Here is a 21871-nt window from a genome sequence, read left to right on the forward strand (position 1 = left end):
CTCCTGTGCACAGGCCCTGAAAACAAACCCAGCCCCAACCTCCTGTACACAAGCCCTGAAAACAAACGGCACCCCCAACCTCCTGTACACAGGCCATAAACACAAACCCAGCCCCCAACATCCTGTACACAGGCTCTGAACACAAACCAAGCCCCCAACCTCCTGTAAACAGGCTATGAAAACAAACCCAGCCCCCAACCTCCTGAACACAGGCCCTGAACACAAATCTAGACCGCAGTCTCCTGTACCAGACACAGAAACTGAAAACAAACCCAGCCACTGGCTTCCAATACCCAGACCCTGAATATAAACCCAGTCCCCATCCTCCTGTACACAGACACAACTTTGAACTCAAACCCAGCCCCTGGCCTCCTGTATACAGACACAAGCTCCAACACAAACCCAGCCCCATGCCTCTTGTACACAGACACAAGCTCTGAACATGAACGTCGTCCCCAACCTCCTGAACAAAGGCCCTGAACACAAATCCAGACCACAGTCTCCTGTACCAGTCACAGACCATGAACATAATCCCAGACCTCGGCCTCCTGTGCACAGATCCTGGACATAAATCTAGCCGCTGGTCTCCTGTACCGGACACAGAAACTGAAAACAAACCCAGCCGCTGGCTTCCAATACCCAGACCCTGAATATAAACCCAGTCCCCATCCTCCTGTACACAGACCCAGAGCACAAACCCAGCCCCAGGCCTCCTGTACACAGACACAAGTTCTGAACACAAAGCCAGCCCCAGGCCTCGTGTAAACAGACATAAGCTCTGAACATGAACCTAGCACCCCCCCTTCCTGCCTCCTGTACCAGACACAGGCGTCGAACAAAAACCCAGATCCCCTGTAGAGACCCCAGACTCTGAACACAAACCCAGACCCCTACCTCCTCTCCCAGGCACTGTCAATGAACTCAAACCCAGTCCCCTGCCTTCTGTACACAGACCCTAAACACAAATCCAGCCTCCGGCCTCATGTACCAGACAGATCTTGAACGTAAACCCAGTCCCCAGCCTCCTGTAAACAGATCCTGAACACAAGTCCAGTCCCCAGCCTCATGAACACAGCCCATGGCCTCCAGTACACAGGGCCTGAAGACAAACCCAGCCCCCGATCTCCTGGACTAGATACAGATCCTGAATACAAATCCAGCCCCTTGTCTCCTGTACACAGGCCATGAACTCAAACCCAGCCCCTGGCCTCCTGGATCAGATACAGACCCGGAATACAAACACAGCCCCTGGCCTCCAGTGCACAGGGCCAGAACTCAAACTCAGTGCCCATCCTTCTATATCAGACACAGGCCCTCAACACAAACCAAGCCCCCGACCTTCTGGACCAGACAGACCCTGAATACAAACACAACCCCAGCTTCCTGTACAAAAGTTCAGAAGATAAACCTAGTGCCCAGTTTCCTGTACACAGGCCCTGAAGATAAACCCACCTCCTGTCATTCTCTGATCCCATTTGGTTAGAACCCTCCGTGTCAAGCCTGCTAGGGTGTGGGACAGAGCAACCCCACAGCCTTTTTGCAGAACGTCCCTGATGGGCCTCAGTGTGGCCTCCCCAGCTGTCACCAGTGACCAATGTGTAACACTGCTGTAAGCACTTCGGATGGCGGCTCTCGCATCCCACTAACTCAATCACTACAAACTGTGAAGTGATTTTGACAGGATGGATGCTGAGAGATTGTTTTCTCTGGTTGGAGAATCTAAAACACGGGGAACAGTCTCAGGATAAAAGGGCCGATCATTTTGGACAAGGATGAGAAGAAATTACTTCACTGACAGGGTTGGGAATGTTTGGAATTCTCTATCCCAGAGTGATGTGGATGCTCATCATTTGCATATTTAAGGTTGGGATAGTCAGATTTTAGTTTTCAGGGAACTGAGGAATATCTGGGAAGGGGGAGGGGGGGGGGGGTGAGGCAAAATTTAGCCATTGAATTTTGGAGCTGGCCTAATAGTCTGAATGGCCTTCCCCTGCTGCTGTGTTCTTTTTTTTAATCTAAATTTAGAGTACCCAATTAATTTTTTCCAATTAAGGGACAATTTCGCGTGGACAATCCACCTAACCTGCACATCTTTGGTTTGTGGGGGCGAAACCCACGCAGACACGGGGAGAATGTGCAAACTCCACACGGACAGTGACCCAGAGCCGGGATCGAACCTGGGACCTCGACGCAGTGAGGCAGCAGTGCTAACCACTGTGCCACCGTGCTGCCCTGCTGTTGTGTTCTTATAATATCAGATCACCTGGTTAGTCTGCCAAACACTTAACACATTACGATGGTTTCAATATTCCCAAAATAACGCAAAGGTAGCTGCACAAATTAACCTAACACTTTGCAACTTGATATTAAACTCTGGCATATTCGAATAAAACTGATGGGTCCTGTTCAGTTACAACCAATGTTTCAGTCATTCGATTGGACAATCCAATTCTCTGGGCTAAAATAGGAAGCTACATAATATGTACCTAAAGTGGGCAACCTCAAAATGAATGGAAACCGCAAAGGGGGAAGCTCAGCAGAGTGGGAGAAGGACATAGCGGAGAATCGGGCCCTGCAGCCACTGGGGGGAATCGGGCCCTGCAACCGCTGGGGGGAATCGGGCCCTGCAGCTGCTGGGAGGAATCGGGCCCTGTAGCCGCTGGGGGGAATCGGGCCCTGTAGCCGCTGGGAGGAATAGGGCCCTGTGGGGAATCGGGCCCTGCAGCCACTGGGGGGAATCGGGGCCTGCAGTCACTGGGCGTCTGGATTTGTTGCCATTGGGGGTCTGGATTTGTAGCCATTGGGGGTCTGGATTTGTAGCCACAGGGGGTCTGGATTTGTAGCCACTGGGGGTCTGGGTTTGTTGCCATTGGGGGTCTGGATTTGTAGCCACTGGGGGTCTGGATTTGTAGCCACTGGGGGTCTGGATTTGTAGCCACTGGGGGGTCTGGATTTATTGCCACTGGGGGGTCTGGATTTATTGCCACTGGGGGTCTTCTGGATTTGTAGCCATTGGGGGTCTGGATCTGTAGCCACGGGGGGTCTGGATTTGTAGCCACTGGGCGTCTGGATCTGTAGCTACTGGGGGTCTGGATCTGTAGCCACTGGGGGTCTGGATTTGTAGCCACTGGGGGTTTGGATTTGTAGCCACTGGGGGTCTGGATTTGTAGCCACTGGGGGTTTGGATTTGTAACCACTGGGGGTCTTCTGGATTTGTAGCCACTGGGTCTTCTGGATTTGTAGCCACTGGGGCTCTGGAACTGTAGCCACTGGGGGTCTGGATTTGTAGCCACTGGGGGTCTGGATTTGTAGCCACTGGGGGTCTTCTGGATTTGTAGCCATTGGGGGTCTGGATCTGTAGCCACTGGGGGTCTGGAACTGTAGCCACTGGGCGTCTGGATCTGTAGCTACTGGCGGTCTGGATCTGTAGCCATTGGCTACCTGGATTTGGAGCCATTGGGGGTCTGGATTTGGAGCCACTGGGGGTCTGGATTTGGAGCCATTGGGGTTCTGGATTTGTAGCGATTGGGGATCTGGATCTGTAACCACTGGGGGTCTGGATTTGTAGCCACTGGGGGTCTGGATTTGTAGCCATTGGGAGTCTGAATCTAGCCACTGGGGGTTTGGATCTGTAGTCACTGGGGGGTTTGGATCTGTAGTCACTGGGGGTTTGGATCTGTAGTCACTGGGGGTCTGGATTTGTTGCCGTTGGGGGTCTGGATTTGTAGCCACTGGGGGTCTGGATTTGTAGCCACTGGGGGTCTGGATTTATAGCCACTGGGGGTCTTCTGGATTTGTAGCCATTGGGGGTCTGGATCTGTAGCCACGGGGGGTCTGGATTTGTAGCCATTGGGGGTCTGGATTTGTAGCCACTGGGGGTCTGGATTTGTAGCCACTGGGGGTCTGGATTTCTAGCCACTGGGGGTTTGGAACTGTAGCCAGTGGGCGTCTGGATCTGTAGCTACTGGCGGTCTGGATCTGTAGCCATTGGGTACCTGGATTTGTAGCCACTGGGGGTCTGGATTTGTAGCCACTGGGGGTCTTCTGGATTTGTAGCCATTGGGGGTCTGGATCTGTAGCCACTGGGGGTTTGGAACTGTAGCCAGTGGGCGTCTGGATCTGTAGCTACTGGCGGTCTGGATCTGTAGCCATTGGGTACCTGGATTTGGAGCCATTGGGGGTCTGGATTTGGAGCCACTGGGGGTCTGGATTTGGAGCCATTGGGGTTCTGGATTTGTAGCGATTGGGGATCTGGATCTGTAACCACTGGGGGTCTGGATTTGTAGCCACTGGGGGTCTGGATTTGTAGCCATTGGGAGTCTTGATCTGTAGCCACTGGGGGTTTCGATCTGTAGTCACTGGGGGTTTGGATCTGTAGTCACTGGGGGTTTGGATCTGTAGTCACTGGGGGTCTGGATTTGTTGCCATTGGGGGTCTGCATTTGTAGCCATTGGGGGTCTGGATTTGTAGCCACTGGGGGTATGGATTTGTAGCCACTGGGGGTCTGGATTTGTTGCCATTGGGGGTCTGGATTTGTAGCCACTGGGGGTCTGGATTTGTAGCCACTGGGGGTCTTCTGGATTTGTAGCCATTGGGGGTCTGGATCTGTAGCCACTGGGTGTCTGGATCTGTAGCTACTGGCGGTCTGGATCTGTAGCCATTGGGTACCTGGATTTGGAGCCATTGGGGGTCTGGATTTGGAGCCACTGGGGGTCTGGATTTGGAGCCATTGGGGTTCTGGATTTGTAGCGATTGGGGATCTGGATCTGTAATCACTGGGGGTCTGGATTTGGAGCCACTGGGGGTCTGGATTTGTAGCCATTGGGAGTCTGGATCTGTAGCCACTGGAGGTTTGGATCTGTAGTCACTGGGGGTTTGGATCTGTAGTCACTGGGGGTTTGGATCTGTAGTCACTGGGGGTTTGGATCTGTAGTCACTGGGGGTTTGGATCTGTAGTCACTGGGGGTTTGCATCTGTAGTCACTGGGGGTTTGGATCTGTAGTCACTGGGGGTTTGGATCTGTAGTCACTGGGGGTTTGGTCTGTAGTCACTGGGTGTTTGGATCTGTAGTCACTGGGGGTTTGGATCTGTAGTCACTGGGGGTTTGCATCTGTAGTCACTGGGGGTTTGGATCTGTAGTCACTGGGGGGTTGCATCTGTAGTCACTGGGGGTCTGGATCTGTAGTCACTGGGGGTTTGGATCTGTAGTCACTGGGGGTTTGGATCTGTAGTCACTGGGGGTCTGGATCTGTAGCCACTGGGGGTTTGGATCTGCCGCCACTGGGGGTTTGGATCTGTAGCCAGTGTGGGTTTGGATCTGTATCTATTGTGGGTTTGGATCTGTAGCGAGTGTGGGTCTGGATCATCAGCCAGTGGAGAAATCATCCATTAGTTTCAAGCTGTCAGGTCTAGGTAGCAGACAGCATACTTTACAACTGGCATGTCCTAGCCTGCCTAACTGATTGCTGATTCTGGTTTCTTCCTCAGACAGGCCCGTTTGACTCGACACAGACAAATAACCACAGAGTACTGTCGAGCTGACAAACAACAATCACCTTTCATAGCAGCTGGCAACATAGAATTTATTTACCGTTGCATAGTGGTTAGCACTGTTACTTCACAGCGCCAGTGACCCAGGTTCGATTCCCGGCTTGGGTTACTGTCTTTGCGAAGTCTGCACGTTCTCCCCTTGCCTGCGTGGGTTTCCTCCGGGTGCTCCGGTTTCCTCCCACAGTCCAAAGATGTGCATGTTAGGTGGCTTGGTTATGCTAAATTGCCCCGTAGTGTCCAAAAGTTAGGTGGGTTGCTGGGTTATGGGGATGGCTTAGGTAGGGTGCTCTTTCAGGGCAGTGTAGACTCGATGAACAAAATGGCCTCCTTCTGCACTGTAAATTCTATGATTCTACAGACAATTTAACCTCCTCATCAAACTTCTCTCATTGTACTTCTTCGACCACGAATATCTCCTTCCTTTCTTTCTCATGCGTTCATCCAGACTCCCTTTAAATATATCCATGCTATCCAACTCAACCACTTTGTGTGGTAGTGAGATTCTCACCACTCCCTGGATCAAGAGGTTTCTCCTGAATTCTCTGAAGGATTTATTCGCTCGGGTCACCCACAAATGGAAACATTTTATCCCCATCTACTCTTTCATAATTTTGAAGACCACAACCAAGTCACCCTTCAGTCTTGAGTAAAGAGCTGGGGCCTGCTCTGTAATTGTCACACCCGCCCATCCACCTCCCGCCCCCCCCCCCCAAATGAGTTTGAGCATTATCCTTGATCCCCATCAAAGCTTCCTGTGACTCATTGGCATGTGCTGTTCATGACAGAGGGTCCAGTATTACAGTGCAGGAGCCTGGGGACATGGTGTAGTGTTTTAAAATGTCAATGACCACCCTCAATGTGGCTGGGTTATTGTCACAGAGGAGCCATTCTTCAGGTATAAGAAAAAACTAGAGTTAGAGGAGGGCCATTCAACAAAGAGCGTCACACTGTATTGGCTTGGCTCTGGTCCACATATGTTGGACAAGCTATGGCGTATTTCCCAGTGTTCTCTGCTGCTGGTTGCTGGTTAAACGTCAGCAGTCACCGACTCCTCTGCCAGAGCCCCCAGGTGACCAGTGTCTGCTCGGGATCCCCCCTTCACTTGCGTCGGAGACTCAGACGTTCAGAGTTCTCCTGCCTGTCAGAACACATGAATTCTCCCAAGGCTGATCCCTCACTCACTCACCCTCTCCACATGACTTTCCTGGCACTCATTCAGATGACAAATAAAACCTGTCATCTTAATTTAGTCGAGTTCAGACAAGAGCAGCTTCCTAAATTCTAAATTTGAAGATAGACAATTTCTGCCGGAAGGATATAAAGATGCCTTCAGCCTGTATATTTGGGGGTTTAAATGGAGAGTTTGCCACTCGGGATCCGCTGGGAGGCAGAAGAACAGGCAAAGAGTGTGAACAAGCCAAAGACCTTGAACTTCAGTCGGTGTCTCAAACAGCTGCGAATGCAGACTTTCTGACTGCCAGAGTGTCTAACATGGAGAAACTTGCAAGATTACAGCCCAAAGTTGATCTATTTTTATAAATACGATTCCTATTTAAGAGTCAGTGACCTTGGCATCACCCACACAGGCCACAGTCTGCCAAGTACAGAGTGAACCCACACCATACCCCCATATTCCTGGAACTTACATTTCCATCTGTAAGCATTCCTCAAACTCTCGGGGGCAGCTTCATCAGTTTAGAACATTGATCATAGGAAGACCATAGAATTTACAGTGCAGAAGGAGGCTATTCGGCCCATCGAATCTGCACCGGCCCTTGGAAAGAGCACCCTACTCAGCCCACACCTTCAATCAGTGCCATCATTCTGTTGCTTCATGGTTGATATATATTTATCACACACATAATTGAGAGACTAAAGTGCCCAGTGCGTGGAAAATTAGGCTTCCTTAGTGATTGACTGCACAATCCACAGAGAGGTAGGAAATATAGACAGTCGAAGACATGAGGTAGAGGATCACTAGTCTAACAGTCTGTGACTAAGCCTATACTAATACAGTTTCCCGCTCCACCCAGTAACAACCCACCTTTAAAGACTGAATCATTAACCCAAATGCTTTTCCACCTCAAGCTCTCTGGACTGTCAGTTCTCCTAATGAAACCCTTTGATAAATCTCTGTAACCCCCGTCATTCTGTCCACATCATTCATTCTCGGGAACAGCATGGCTGGCTGAGTTCAAATCATCATCCAAGCCTGCAAAGCACATGGAACTCACATGCACAGACTCTCGCACGCACAGACTCTCGCACACACAGACACCCGCACACACAGACACCCGCACGCACAGACACCCGCACGCACAGACTCTCGCACGCACAGACAACCGCACGCATAGACACCCGCACGCACAGACTCTCGCACGCACAGACTCTCGCACGCACAGACACCCGCACGCACAGACACCCGCACGCACAGACCCTCGCACGCACAGACTCTCGCACGCTCAGACACCCGCACGCACAGACAACCGCACGCACAGACTCTCGCGCACACAGACTCTCGCACGCAGACACCCGCACGCACAGACACCCGCACGCCCAGACACCCGCACGCACAGACCCGCGCAGGCACAGACTCTCGCACGCAGACTCTCGCACGCGCAGAAACCCGCACGCACAGACTGTCACACGCAGACTCTCGCACGCAGACTCTCGCACGCACAGACAACCGCACGCACAGACTCTCGCACGCACAGACTGTCGCACGCACCGACAACCGCACGCACAGAGAACCGCACGCACAGACTCTCGCACACAGACTCTCGCACGCACAGACACCCGCACGCACAGACACCCGCACACACAGACACCCGCACGCACAGACTCTCGCACACACAGACAACCCGCACGCACAGACTCTCGCACACACAGACAACCGCACGCACAGACACCCGCACGCACAGACTCTCGCACACACAGACTCTCGCACGCACAGACACTCGCACACACAGACTCTCGCACGCACAGACTCTCGCACACACAGACACCCGCACACACAGACACCCGCACACACAGACACCCGCACGCACAGACACCCGCACGCACAGACACCCGCACGCACAGACTCTCGCACGCACAGACAACCGCACGCATAGACACCCGCACGCAGAGACTCTCGCACGCACAGACTCTCGCACGCACAGACACCCGCACGCACAGACTTTCGCACGCTCAGACACCCGCACGCACAGACAACCGCACGCACAGACTCTCGCGCACACAGACTCGCACGCAGACACCCGCACGCACAGACACCCGCACGCACAGACACCCGCAGGCACAGACTCTCGCACGCAGACTCTCGCACGCGCAGAAACCCGCACGCACAGACTGTCACACGCAGACTCTCGCACGCACAGACAACCGCACGCATAGACAGCCGCACGCACAGACTCTCGCACGCACTGACTCTCGCACGCAGACACTCGCACACACAGACTCTCGCGCACACAGACTCCCGCACGCACAGACTCTCGCACGCACAGAAACCCGCACGCAGACACCCGCACGCACAGACACCCGCACGCAGACACCTGCACGCGCAGACACCCGCACGCGCAGACACCCGCACGCACAGACAACCGCACACACAGACTCTCGCACGCACAGAAAGCCGCACGCAGACACCCGCACGCACAGACAACCGCACGCACAGACACCCGCACACAGACACCCGCACGCGCAGACACCCGCACGCGCAGACACCAGCACGCACAGACAACCGCACGCACAGACTCTCGCACACACAGACTCTCGCACGCACAGACAACCGCACGCACAGACACCCGCACACAGACACCTGCACGCGCAGACACCCGCACGCGCAGACACCCGCACGCGCAGACACCCACACGCACAGACAACCACACTCACAGACTCTTGCACGCACAGACTCTCGCACACACAGGCTCTCGCACGCACAGACACCACACACACATACAGACACACACATGCACAGACACACACATTCGCATGCACAAACACACACACAGACGCACCGACACATACACAGACATCACACACACATACAGACACACACACACGCCACACTTGCATGCGCAAACACACGTACATACACACAGACACATGCACACCACAAACACTCGCATGCACAAACACACGCAGACGCACAGATGCAGACAAACATAGACAGACACTACACACACACAGACAGACACACACGCCACAAACACTTGCATGCACAATCACATGCACAGACACACATGCACAGACACAAACACCCACACACACACATGCATGGACACACACGCAGATGCACAGACACACATGGACAGACACCACACACAGACAGACACACACGCCACAAACACTCACGTGCATAAACACATGCAGATACACACACACGCAGATATACCCACAGAGACACACATGCATACACACACAGACACACACCACAAACACTCGCATGCACAGACACACACATGCATAGACATGCACAGACACACCCACGCACAGACACACACATAACTACCCACACACACCACACAAACATGCACAGACACATATCCACACGCGCAGTCACACACATGCACATCCATACACACATGCACAGACACACACATGCGCAGACACACACACCACACTCACTCGCATGCACAAACACACACACGCACAGACAGGCACACACACATGCACAGACACTCACTCGCATGCACAAACACACACACGCACAGATAGGCACATGCACAGACAGACACACGTAGACACACAGACACAAACACTTGCACGCAGACACACACACATGCAGACACACAGGAGTACACTAATCAGGACTGGGTGATTTATTTAGATGGAGAGTGGGACTTCAATCATAAAAAGTGTGCATTCAGACACAGGTAGTTATTAGGAAGGCAAATAGATTGCTGGCCTTTTTTGATACAACTGGGTATTGTGGTGTCTTTACATCAGATGGGGCAGGGGTGGGAATACTGTGGTGCCTTACATCAGGAGCGGTAGATATGCATTTCAATCAGCTCCGAGAACATTCACTCAGCTGATCCCTGGGATGAAGGGGCTTATCTTGTGAAGAAAGGTTGAGCAGGTCAGGCCTATACTCCTCGGATGTCAGAAGAATGAGAGGTGATCTTATGGAAACATGAAGATTCTGAGGGGGCTTGACAGGCGAGATACTGAGAGGATTCTCCCATTGTACAGGAATCTACTATTAGGGGGCACAGTTTCAAAATAAGGGGCTGGATTATCCGCCCCGCCGCGCCACATTTCTACCCCGACCCACCGGCGGGATTCTCCGTTACCATAAGACCATAAGACATAGGAGCAGAAGTAAGGCCATTCGGCCCATCGAGTCCACTCCACCATTCAATCATGGCTGATTTCAACTCCATTTACCCGCTCTCTCTCCATAGCCCTTAATTCCTCGAGAAAGCAAGAACTTATCAACTTCTGTCTTAAAGACACTCAACGTCCCGGCCCCCACCGCCCTCTGTGGCAATGAATTCCACAGACCCACCACTCTCTGGCTGAAGACATTTCTCCTCATCTCTGTTCTAAAGTGACTCCCTTTTATTCTAAGGCTGTGCCCCCAGCTCCTAGTCTCCACTGCTAATGGAAACAACTTCCCTACATCCACCCTATCTAAGCCATTCATTATCTTGTAAGTTTCTATTAGATCTCCCCTCAACCTCCTAAACTCCAATGAATATAATCCCAGGACCGTCAGACGTGCATCGTATGTTAGGCCTACCATTCCTGGGATCATCCGTGTGAATCTCCGCTGGACCCGCTCCAGTGCCAGTATGTCCTTCCTGAGGTGTGGGGCCCAAAATTGCTCACAGTATTCTAAATGGGGCCTAACTAATGCTTTATAAAGCTTCAGAAGTACATCCCTGCTTTTATATTCCAAGTCTCTTGAGATGAATGACAACATTGCATTTGCTTTCTTAATTACAGACTCAACCTGCAAGTTTACCTTGAGAGAATCCTGGACTAGGACTCCCAAGTCCCTTTGCACTTCAGCATTATGAATTTTGTCACCGTTTAGAAAATAGTCCATGCCTCTATTCTTTTTTCCAAAGTGCAAGACCTCGCACTTGCCCACGTTGAATTTCATCAGCCATTTCTTGGACCACTCTCCTAAACTGTCTAAATCTTTCTGCAGCCTCCCCACCTCCTCCATACTACCTGCCCCTCCACCTATCTTTGTATCATCGGCAAACTTAGCCAGAATACCCCCAGTCCCGTCATCTAGATCGTTAATATATAAAGAGAACAGCTGTGGCCCCAACACTGAACCCTGCAGGACACCACTCGTCACTGGTTCCCATTCCGAAAAAGAACCTTTTATCCCAACTCTCTGCCTTCTGCCTGACAGCCAATCGTCAATCCATGTTAGTACCTTGCCTCGAATACCATGGGCCCTTATTTTACTCAGCAGTCTCCCGTGAGGCACCTTATCAAAGGCCTTTTGGAAGTCAAGATAGATAACATCCAATGGCTCTCCTTGGTCTAACCTATTTGTTATCTCTTCAAAGAACTCTAACAGGTTTGTCAGGCACGACCTCCCCTTACTAAATCCATGCTGACTTGTCCTAATCCGACCCTGCACTTCCAAGAATTTAGAAATCTCATCCTTAACAATGGATTCTAGAATCTTGCCAACAACCGAGGTTAGGCTAATTGGCCTATAATTTTCCATCTTTTTCCTTGTTCCCTTCTTGAACAGGGGGGTTACAACAGCGATTTTCCAATCCTCTGGGACTTTCCCTGACTCCAGTGACTTTTGAAAGATCATAACTAACGCCTCCACTATTTCTTCAGCTATCTCCTTTAGAACTCTAGGATGTAGCCCATCTGGGCCCGGAGATTTATCCATTTTTAGACCTCTTAGTTTCTCTAGCACTTTCTCCTTTGTGATGGCTACCATATTCAACTCTGCCCCCTGACTCTCCGGAATTGTTGGGATATTACTCATGTCTTCTACTGTGAAGACTGACGCAAAGTACTTATTTAGTTCCTCAGCTATTTCCTTGTCTCCCATCACAAAATTACCAGCGTCATTTTGGAGCGGCCCAATGTCAACTTTTGCCTCCCGTTTGTTTTTAATGTATTTAAAGAAACTTTTACTATCATTCCTAATGTTACTGGCTAGCCTACCTTCATATTTGATCCTCTCTTTCCTTATTTCTCTCTTTGTTATCCTCTGTTTGTTTTTGTAGCCTTCCCAATCTTCTGACTTCCCACTACTACTTTGCCACATTATAGGCTTTCTCTTTTGCTTTGATGCATTCCCTAACTTCCTTTGTCAGCCATGGCTGCCTAAACCCCCCTCTGATAACCTTTCTTTTCTTTGGGAAGAACCTCTGTACTGTGTCCTCAATTACTCCCAGAAACTCCTGCCATTGCTGTTCTACTGTCTTTCCCACTAGGCTCTGCTCCCAGTCGATTTTCGTCAGTTCCTCCCTCATGCCCCTGTAGTTACCTTTATTTAACTGTAACACCTTTACATCTGATTCTACCTTCTTTCTTTCAAATTGGAGATTGAATTCTACCATATTATGATCACTGCCTCCTAAGTGCTCCCTTACTTTAAGATCTTTAATCAAGTCTGGCTCATTACATAACACTAAGTCCAGAATGGCCTGTTCCCTCGTGGGCTCCATCACAAGCTGTTCCAAAAAGCCCTCCTGTAAACATTCAATGAATTCCCTTTCCTTGGGTCCACTGGCAGCATTATGTACCCAGTCCACCTGCATATTGAAGTCCCCCATGATCACTGTGACCTTGCCTTTCTGACATGCACTTTCTATTTCATGGTGCATTTTGTGCCCCCGGTCCTGACCACTGTTAGGAGGCCTGTACATAACTCCCATTATGGTTTTTTTGCCTTTGTGGTTCCTCAACACTACGTTGGCCGGTCAATGGGGTTTCCCATTGAGGGGCAACCCCACCGCCGTCGGGGAATCCCCGGGCGCCGGCAAAAGGGAGAATCCTGCCGGTGGAGAATCCCGCCCAAAGTGTCTCATTTAAGATGCAAATGAGGAGGAATTTCTACTCAGGCAGTTGTTAGCTTTTGGTATTCACCCAGCGAGCATTGGAAGCGGGGTCATTGGAAATACTCAAGGCTGAGTTCGACAGATTTTTGATTGGCAAGGCGGACAAAGGCTATGGACACACAAACAAACAGAGAGAAAAGATCACTGTGCTCTGTACCACTCGCAGTAAATCCCTCCTCTCTTTAAAGGTTGCACAGCAGCCAAGGATTCCAGTCAACATGACGATCACCCCAGCAACCACCAGGATGTAGGCTGCCGCTGCATAGGTGCTGGAGGAGAGCAGGCTGATATAATCGTTCTTCTCAGCGAGGGTCCAAATACCAACCGCCATTACCACACCACCAGCCAACTGGAATAAAAAATAGAGAATTAGTGACAAGGCAGCATATGGGGGATTGATACTTCAGGAGGGTAGGGAGAAGAAACCACAGGGGCAATACTGCAGAGTTAGATAGAGTAAAGCTCCCTATACACTGTCCCATCAAACACTCTCAGGACAGATACACCACAGGGTCGGATACAGAGTAAATCTCACTCCACACTGCCACGTCAAGCACTCGCAGGTCAGGTACAGCACGGGATGAGAGGCAGAGTAAAGCCTCCTCTACACTGTTTCCATCAAACATTCCCAGGACAGGTAGAGCACAGGGTTAATAATAATAATCTTTACTGTCACAAGTAGGCATACATTAACATTGCAATGAAGTTACTGTGAAAAGCCCCTAGTCGCCACATTCCGGCGCCTGTTCGGGTACACGAGGAGAATTCAGAATGTCCAAAATACCTAAAAGCACGTCTTTCAGGACTTGTGGGTGGAAACCGGAGAATCCGGAGGAAACCCACGCAGACAGAGGGAGAACGTGCAGACTCCGCACAGACAGTGACTCAAGCTGGGAATCGAACTTAGGACCCTGGAGCTGTGAAGCAACAGTGCTACCCACTGTGCTACCATGCTGCCCGGATAGATAGATAGGTTAGATAGAGAGTAAAGCTGCCTCTCTTCTGACCCCATCAAAAACTCCCTAAACAGGTATAGCATGGGGTTAAATTCAGAGCAAAACTCCCGACAGGGGGCAGCACAGCGGCGCAGTGGTTAGCTCTGCTGCCTCACGGCGCCAAGGTCCCAGGTTCAATCCCGGCTCTGGGTCACTCTGGAGTTTGCACATTCTCCCCATGTTTGTGTCGGTTTCGCCCCCACAACCCAAAGATGTGCAAGGTAGGTGGATTGGCCACACTAAATTGCCCCTTAATTGGAAAAAATTAATTGGGTACTCGAAATTTATTTTTAATTTTTTTTTAAAAAACAATCACAGGACAGGTACGGCACAATGTTAGGTACAGAGTAAATCTCCCTCCACACTGTCTCCATTAAACACTCCCAGGACAGGTACAGCACAGGGTTAGATACAGAGTAAATCTCCCTCTACACTGTCTCCATTAAACACTCCCAGGACAGGTACAGCACAGGGTTAGATACAGAGTAAATCTCCCTCTACACTGTCTCCATTAAACACTCCCGGGACTGGTACAGCACAGGGTTAGATACAGAGTAAATCTCCCTCTACACTGTCTCCATTAAACACTCCCAGGACAGGTACAGCACAGGGTTAGATACAGAGTAAATCTCCCTCTACACTGTCTCCATTAAACACTCCCAGGACAGGTACAGCACGGGGTTAGATACAGAGTAAAGTTCCCTCTACACTGTCATCATCAAGCCTTCTACGCTCACCAATCGATATTCAACCTTAATCACGCCATGGAGGTGGTGGTGTCATGTTAATGCCACAGGACTAATAATCCAGAGTTCGGCATAATGCTCTGGGGGCTCGAGTTCAAATCGCATCACGGCAGATGATTGAATTTGAATTCAGTGAAAAATCTGGAATTGAAAGTCCAATGATGACCGATGACCATGAAACCATTGTCGATTGTCGTAAATAATAATAATAATAAATCTGTCCTTACCTGGTCTGGTCTCCATGCTAATCCGGACCCCCAGTAATATGCATGACTCTTAAATGCCCTCTGAAATAGCCTAGCTAGCCACACAGTTCACAGGCAAAGAGAGATTAGCCACATCCCATGCACGAATATAAAAGATAGCCAGTCACCTTGTACCAATGTAGTGCATCAACTTGCCGTTACTCCCCGGCTGAGGGCACAATCTCCCTTACCCGTACCACTCCTACTGTGTACCAGTCCCATTAGCCACTTCCCCAACACTGGGTATGAGTATCCTATTGCACCCCCTCCCTCTCACACTAGGTACAAGTACAGCCCCTCCCCATGCCACACTGCACATTAGTCCCAGTAGTAACCCCATTGACCAACACAGACACCGTACCCCATCGAACAACAAAGAACAAAGAAATGTACAGCACGGGCCCTCCAAGCCCGTGCCGACCATGCTGCCCGACTAAACTACAATCTTCTACACTTCCTGCGTCCGTATCCCTCTATTCCCATCCTATTCATGTATTTGTCAAGATGCCCCTTAAATGTCACTATCGTCCCTGCTTCCACCACCTCCTCCGGTAGCGAGTTCCAGGCACCCACTACCCTCTGCGTAAAAACCTTGCCTCGTACATCTACTCTAAACCTTGCCCCTCTCACCTTAAACCTATGCCCCCTAGTAATTGACCCCTCTACCCTGGGGAAAAGCCTCTGACTATCCACTCTGTCTATGCCCCTCATAATTTTGTAGACCTCTATCAGGACTCCCCTCAACCTCCTTCGTTCCAGTGAGAACAAACCGAGTTTATTCAACCGCTCCTCATAGCTAATGCCCTCCATACCAGGCAACATTCTGGTAAATCTCTTCTGCACCCTCTCTAAAGCCTCCACATCCTTCTGGTAGTGTGGCGACCAGAATTGAACACTATACTCCAAGTGTGGCCTAACTAAGGTTCTATACAGCTGCAACATGACTTGCCAATTCTTATACTCAATGCCCCGGCCAATGAAGGCAAGCATGCCGTATGCCTTCTTGACTATCTTCTCCACCTGTGTTGCCCCTTTCAATGACCTGTGGACCTGTACTCCTAGATCTCTTTGACTTTCAATACTCTTGAGGGTTCTACCATTCACTGTATATTCCCTACCTGCATTAGACCTTCCAAAATGCATGACCTCACATTTGTCCGGATTAAACTCCATCTGCCATCTCTCCGCCCAAGTCTCCAAACAATCTAAATCCTGCTGTATCCTCTGACAGTCCTCATCGCTATCCGCAATTCCACCAACCTTTGTGTCGTCTGCAAACTTACTAATCAGACCAGTTACATTTTCCTCCAAATCATTTATATATACTACAAAGAGCAACGGTCCCAGCACTGATCCCTGTGGAACACCACTGGTCACAGCCCTCCAATTAGAAAAGCATCCTTCCATTGCTACTCTCTGCCATCTATGACCTAGCCAGTTCTGTATCCACCTTGCTAGCTCCCCCCTGATCCCGTGTGACTTCACCTTTTGTACTAGTCTACCATGAGGGACCTTGTCAAAGGCCTTACTGAAGTCCATATAGACAACATCCACTGCCCTACCTGCATCAATCATCTTAGTGACCTCCTCGAAAAACTCTATCAAGTTAGTGAGACACGACCTCCCCTTCACAAAACCATGCTGCCTCTCACTAATACGTCCATTTGCTTCCAAATGGGAGTAGATCCTGTCTCGAAGAATTCTCTCCAGTAATTTCCCTACCACTGAAGTAAGGCTCACCGGCCTGTAGTTCCCTGGATTATCCTTGCTACCCTTCTTAAACAGAGGAACAACATTGGCTGTTCTCCGGGACATCCCCTGAAGACAGTGAGGATCCAAAGATTTCTGTCAAGGCCTCAGTAATTTCCTCTCCAGCCTCCTTCAGTATTCTGGGGTAGATCCCATCAGGCCCTGGGGACTTATCTACCGTAATATTTTTTAAGACACCCAGCACCTCGTCTTTTTGGATCTCAATGTGACCCAGGCTATCTACACACCCTTCTCCAGACTCAACATCTACCAATTTCTTCTCTTTGGTGAATACTGATGCAAAGTATTCATTTAGTACCTCGCCCATTTCCTCTGGCTCCACTCATAGATTCCCTTGCCTATCCTTCAGTGGGCCAACCCTTTCCCTGGCTACCCTCTTGCTTTTTATGTATGTGTAAAAAGCCTTGGGATTTTCCTTAACAAAATTGGCACTGACAATCTCCCAACACAGGAGATGAGTGCCTCCCTCCTACACAAATCTGCCCAGAAGCGGAAACCTTACCCAGAAGAAGAAGTTGAAGATGAAGAGGAGGTATTTAAGGCAGATGGTTCCACAGGTGTCACGCTTCTCAATGTATTCGCCCATTGTTCACTCTGCGGAAAGGACAGAGACACATCAATTAGACAATCAAACCATCACTCATAGTCCGGTCCCCTGTCAATCCAGTATTATATACAGCACTCCTAGATGCTAGGGACCTGGGTTCAATTGAGGTCTTGGGTGACTGGAGTTTGCATGTTCTGCCAGCATATGCAAGGGTTTCCATCGGTTGCTCCGGTTTCCTCCCACAGTCCAAAGATGTGACCAGAAATGTGTCGGTTCGGATTTTGGATTATGGGGATAGGACAGGTTGGGTGGGGGAGTGCAGCTAGGTAGAATACATTTTTGGAAGATCAGTGCAAATGCGATGGACCGAATGATCACCTTCTGCATTGCAAGAATTCAGTGATTCTATCTAACCAATATTATATAAAGACAGACAGAACCATTCACACAGTCCAGTCCCTGACTGATATTATATACAGCAATGACAGAACCATTCATACAGTCCAGTCCCTGTCTAATATTACATACAGCACTGGTACGTGGTAAATACTTGTGCAACTCGGCCAACATTGTCTTCGTCATACGCTGCAGGAAAGGATGTCCCGAAGCATGGTGCATTGGCGAGACCATGCAGACGCTGCAACAACGAATGAACGGACATCGCACGACAATCGCCAGGCAGGAATGTTCCCTTCCAATTGGGAAACACTTCAGCAGTCAAGGGCATTCAGCCTCTGATCTTTGGGTAAGCGTTCTCCCTGGCAGCGTTCAGGATGCACGACAACGCAGAATCGCCGAGCAGAAACTTGTAGCCACGTTCCGCCCACATAAGTACCGCCTCAACCGGGACCTTGGATTCATGTTGCATTACATTCACCCCCCACCATCTGGCCTGGGCTTGCAAAATCCTACCAACTGTCCTGGCTTGAGACAATTCACACCTCTTTGACCTGGGATTATCCTTTGTAGCACAATCAATCACTCACGAGACGAGATGAGAAGGAGTCGAAATATGGCTTTATTACGCAGACTTGTTCCCCAGCAGCACAGTTACAGAATGCGGCTGCTGGGAGAACCCGGGCTCTTATACTCCGCCTTACTGGGTTGAGCCAGTAGGCGGCTGATCCAATCGGGACCCAGCATCTATCCACCAATAGCCTCTCGGCATCACAGGGTACCTTAATACATACCACCACATTCACCCCTTGTTAAAAAAGAACCCGGCGGGATAGTGGGCCGTATGGTGGTAGGGGTTTACAGAGTCAGTACCTAGGATGCCGCTAACACGGCGGCTATGCTCCGATATCAACTACTTACTGAGCAACCAAAAAATAATTATTTACAGAGGCATTTCTTGCTTTACTATACTGATTCGACGAGTCGAATGGGTGCCCTGGTCGTCCTCGCTGATCGTCTTAGCCCCGGTGGTGATGCAGGCGCTGGTTCGGGCCCCGTCGTCTCTGGGAGCGTCGCGATGCCTCTTCCCGCTCCAATACCCCTCCTCGGGGCCGGGGGAAGGACCGATCCACCCAGGAAGGGGGCGGCTGTGGGGTGCGCCGGTGGGAGGGAGGGGGTGAGGGTGTGTTGGGGGGGGGGGTGTGCAGCTTCAGAGGAGGTGACTGGTGTTGGGGGGGGTGTGGAGCTCCGGCGGGTGCCAGGTCCCGCAGGGAGACCATGTCCTGTCGGGGTACGCCATGTATGCGTATTGAGGGTTCGCGTGGAGGAGATGAATCCTCTCGACCAATGGGTCCGATTTGTGCGTCCGCACATGCTTTCGGAGCAGGATGGGTCCCGGGGCTGCCAGCCAGGTCGGAAGTGACGTTCCGGAGGAGGACTTCCTAGGGGAGATAAGGAGGCGTTCGTGAGGTGTTTGATTCGTTGTTGTACACAGCAGTGACCGGATGGAGTGGAGGGCGTCCGGGAGGACTTCCTGCCAGCGGGAAACTGGGAGACTTCTGGACCGTAGGGCCAGCAGGACGGTCTTCCAGACCGTACCGTTCTCCCTCTCTACCTGACCGTTCCCCCGGGGGTTGTAACTCGTCGTCCTGCTCGAGGCGATGCCCTTGCTGAGCAGGAATTGACGCAGTTCGTCGCTCATGAAGGAGGACCCCCTATCGCTATGTATGTAGGCGGGAAAACCGAACAGTGTAAAGATGGTGCCGAGGGCTCTAATGACCGTGGCAGCGGTCATGTTGGGACAGGGGATGGCGAAAGGGAACCGGGAATATTCGTCAATCACGTTCAGGAAGTACGTGTTGCGATCGGTGGAAGGGAGGGGGCCTTTGAAGTCCAGACTGAGGCGCTCAAAGGGACGGGAAGCCTTTATCAGGTGCACTTTATCTGGCCGGTAGAAATGTGGCTTGCACTCTGCGCAGATTTGGCAGTTCCTGGTGGCGGCCCTGACGTCCTCGATGGAGTAGGGCAGGTTGCGGGTCTTTACGAAGTGATAGAACCGAGTGACCCCCCGGGTGGCAGAGGTCCTCGTGGAGGGTTCGGAGACGGTCCACTTGTGCATTGGCACATGTACCGCGGGATAGGGCATCGGAAGGCTCGTTCAGCTACCCGGGACGATACAAGATCGCATAGTTATAGGTGGAGAGTTCGATCCTCCACCGAAAGATCTTGTCATTCTTGATCTTGCCCCGCTGTGCATTATCGAACATGAAGGCAACCGACCGTTGGTCAGTGAGGAGGGTGAGTCTCCTACCGGCCAGGTAATGCCTCCAATGCCGCACAGCTTCCACTATGGCCTGGGCCTCCTTTTCCACTGAGGAGTGGCGGATTTCTGAAGCGTGGAGGGTGCGTGAAAAAAAGGCCACGGGTCTGCCCGCTTGGTTGAGGGTGGCCGCCAGAGCTACGTCGGACGCGTCACTCTCGACTTGGAAGGGGAGGGACTCGTTGATTACGTGCATCGTGGCCTTTGCGATATCCGCTTTGATGCGGCTGAAGGCCTGGCGGGCCTCTGTCGACAGGGGAAAAAACGTGGACTGGATTAGCGGACGGGCCTTGTCCGCGTAGTTGGGGACCCACTGGACGTAATAAGAGAAAAAGCCCAGGCAGCGTTTCAGGGCCTTGGAGCAGTGGGGGAGGGGGAACTCTATGAGGGGGCGCATGCGTTCGGGGTCTGGGCCTATCACTCCATTTCGCACTACGTAACCGAGGATGGCTAGACGGTCGGTGCTAAACACGCATTTCTCCCTGTTGTATGTGAGATTCAGGGCGTTCGCGGTCTGGAGGAATTTGCGGAGGTTGACATCGTGGTCCTGCTGGTCGTGGCTGCAGATGATTACGTTGTCGAGGTACGGGAACGTGGCCCGAAAACCGTACCGGTCAACCATTCGGTCCATCTCCCGTTGGAAGACCGAGACCCCGTTAGTGACGCCAAATGGAACCCTTAGAAAATGATAGAGCCACCCGTCTGCTTCAAAAGCAGTGTATTTGCGGTCGCTCGGGCGGATGGGAGCTGGTGTTCGGCGGACTTAAGGTCCACCGTGGAAAAGACCTTGTACTGTGCAATCCGATTGACCATGTCGGATATGCGGGGAGAGGGTACGCATCCAGCTGCGTGTAACTATTGATGGTTTGACTATAGTCTATGACCATCCTCTGCTTCTCCCCGGTCTTTACAACTACCACCTGAGCTTTCCAGGGACTATTGCTGGCCTGGATTATGCCTTCCCTCAGCAGCCGCTGGTCTTCTGACCGGATAAAAGATCGGTCCTGGGCGCTGTACCGTCTGCTCCTAGTGGCGACTGGTTTGCAATCCGGGATGAGGTTCGCGAACAGGGAAGGCGAATCGACCTTGAGGGTCGCGAGGCTGCAGATAGTGAGTGGGGGTGTAGGGCCGCCGAATTTAAACGTTAAACTCTGGAGGTTACACTGAAAATCCAATCCCAGGAGTGTGGCAGCGCAGAGGTGGGGAAGGACGTAAAGCCGCTAGTTCTTGAACTCCCTCCCCTGCACCGTG

At 51.2% G+C, this 21871-nt stretch overlaps 1 protein-coding gene across 1 annotated transcript in view; it reads right to left on the reverse strand.

The window, feature by feature from the left end:
* Positions 1-21871, reverse strand: part of LOC140430951 (CD151 antigen-like) — a 104578-nt gene that overhangs the window by 37949 nt on the left and 44758 nt on the right. The window contains exons 2-3 of the mRNA XM_072518790.1: positions 17860-17951; positions 13759-13950 (exon numbers count right to left, since the gene is read on the reverse strand). Of these exons, the coding sequence (XP_072374891.1) occupies positions 13759-13950; positions 17860-17943 (276 nt within the window). The 5' untranslated portion in view covers positions 17944-17951. The remainder of the gene's footprint in view (positions 1-13758; positions 13951-17859; positions 17952-21871) is intronic.

Source organism: Scyliorhinus torazame, chromosome 10 (genome assembly GCF_047496885.1).
Source record: "Scyliorhinus torazame isolate Kashiwa2021f chromosome 10, sScyTor2.1, whole genome shotgun sequence".
NCBI lineage: Eukaryota > Metazoa > Chordata > Chondrichthyes > Carcharhiniformes > Scyliorhinidae > Scyliorhinus > Scyliorhinus torazame.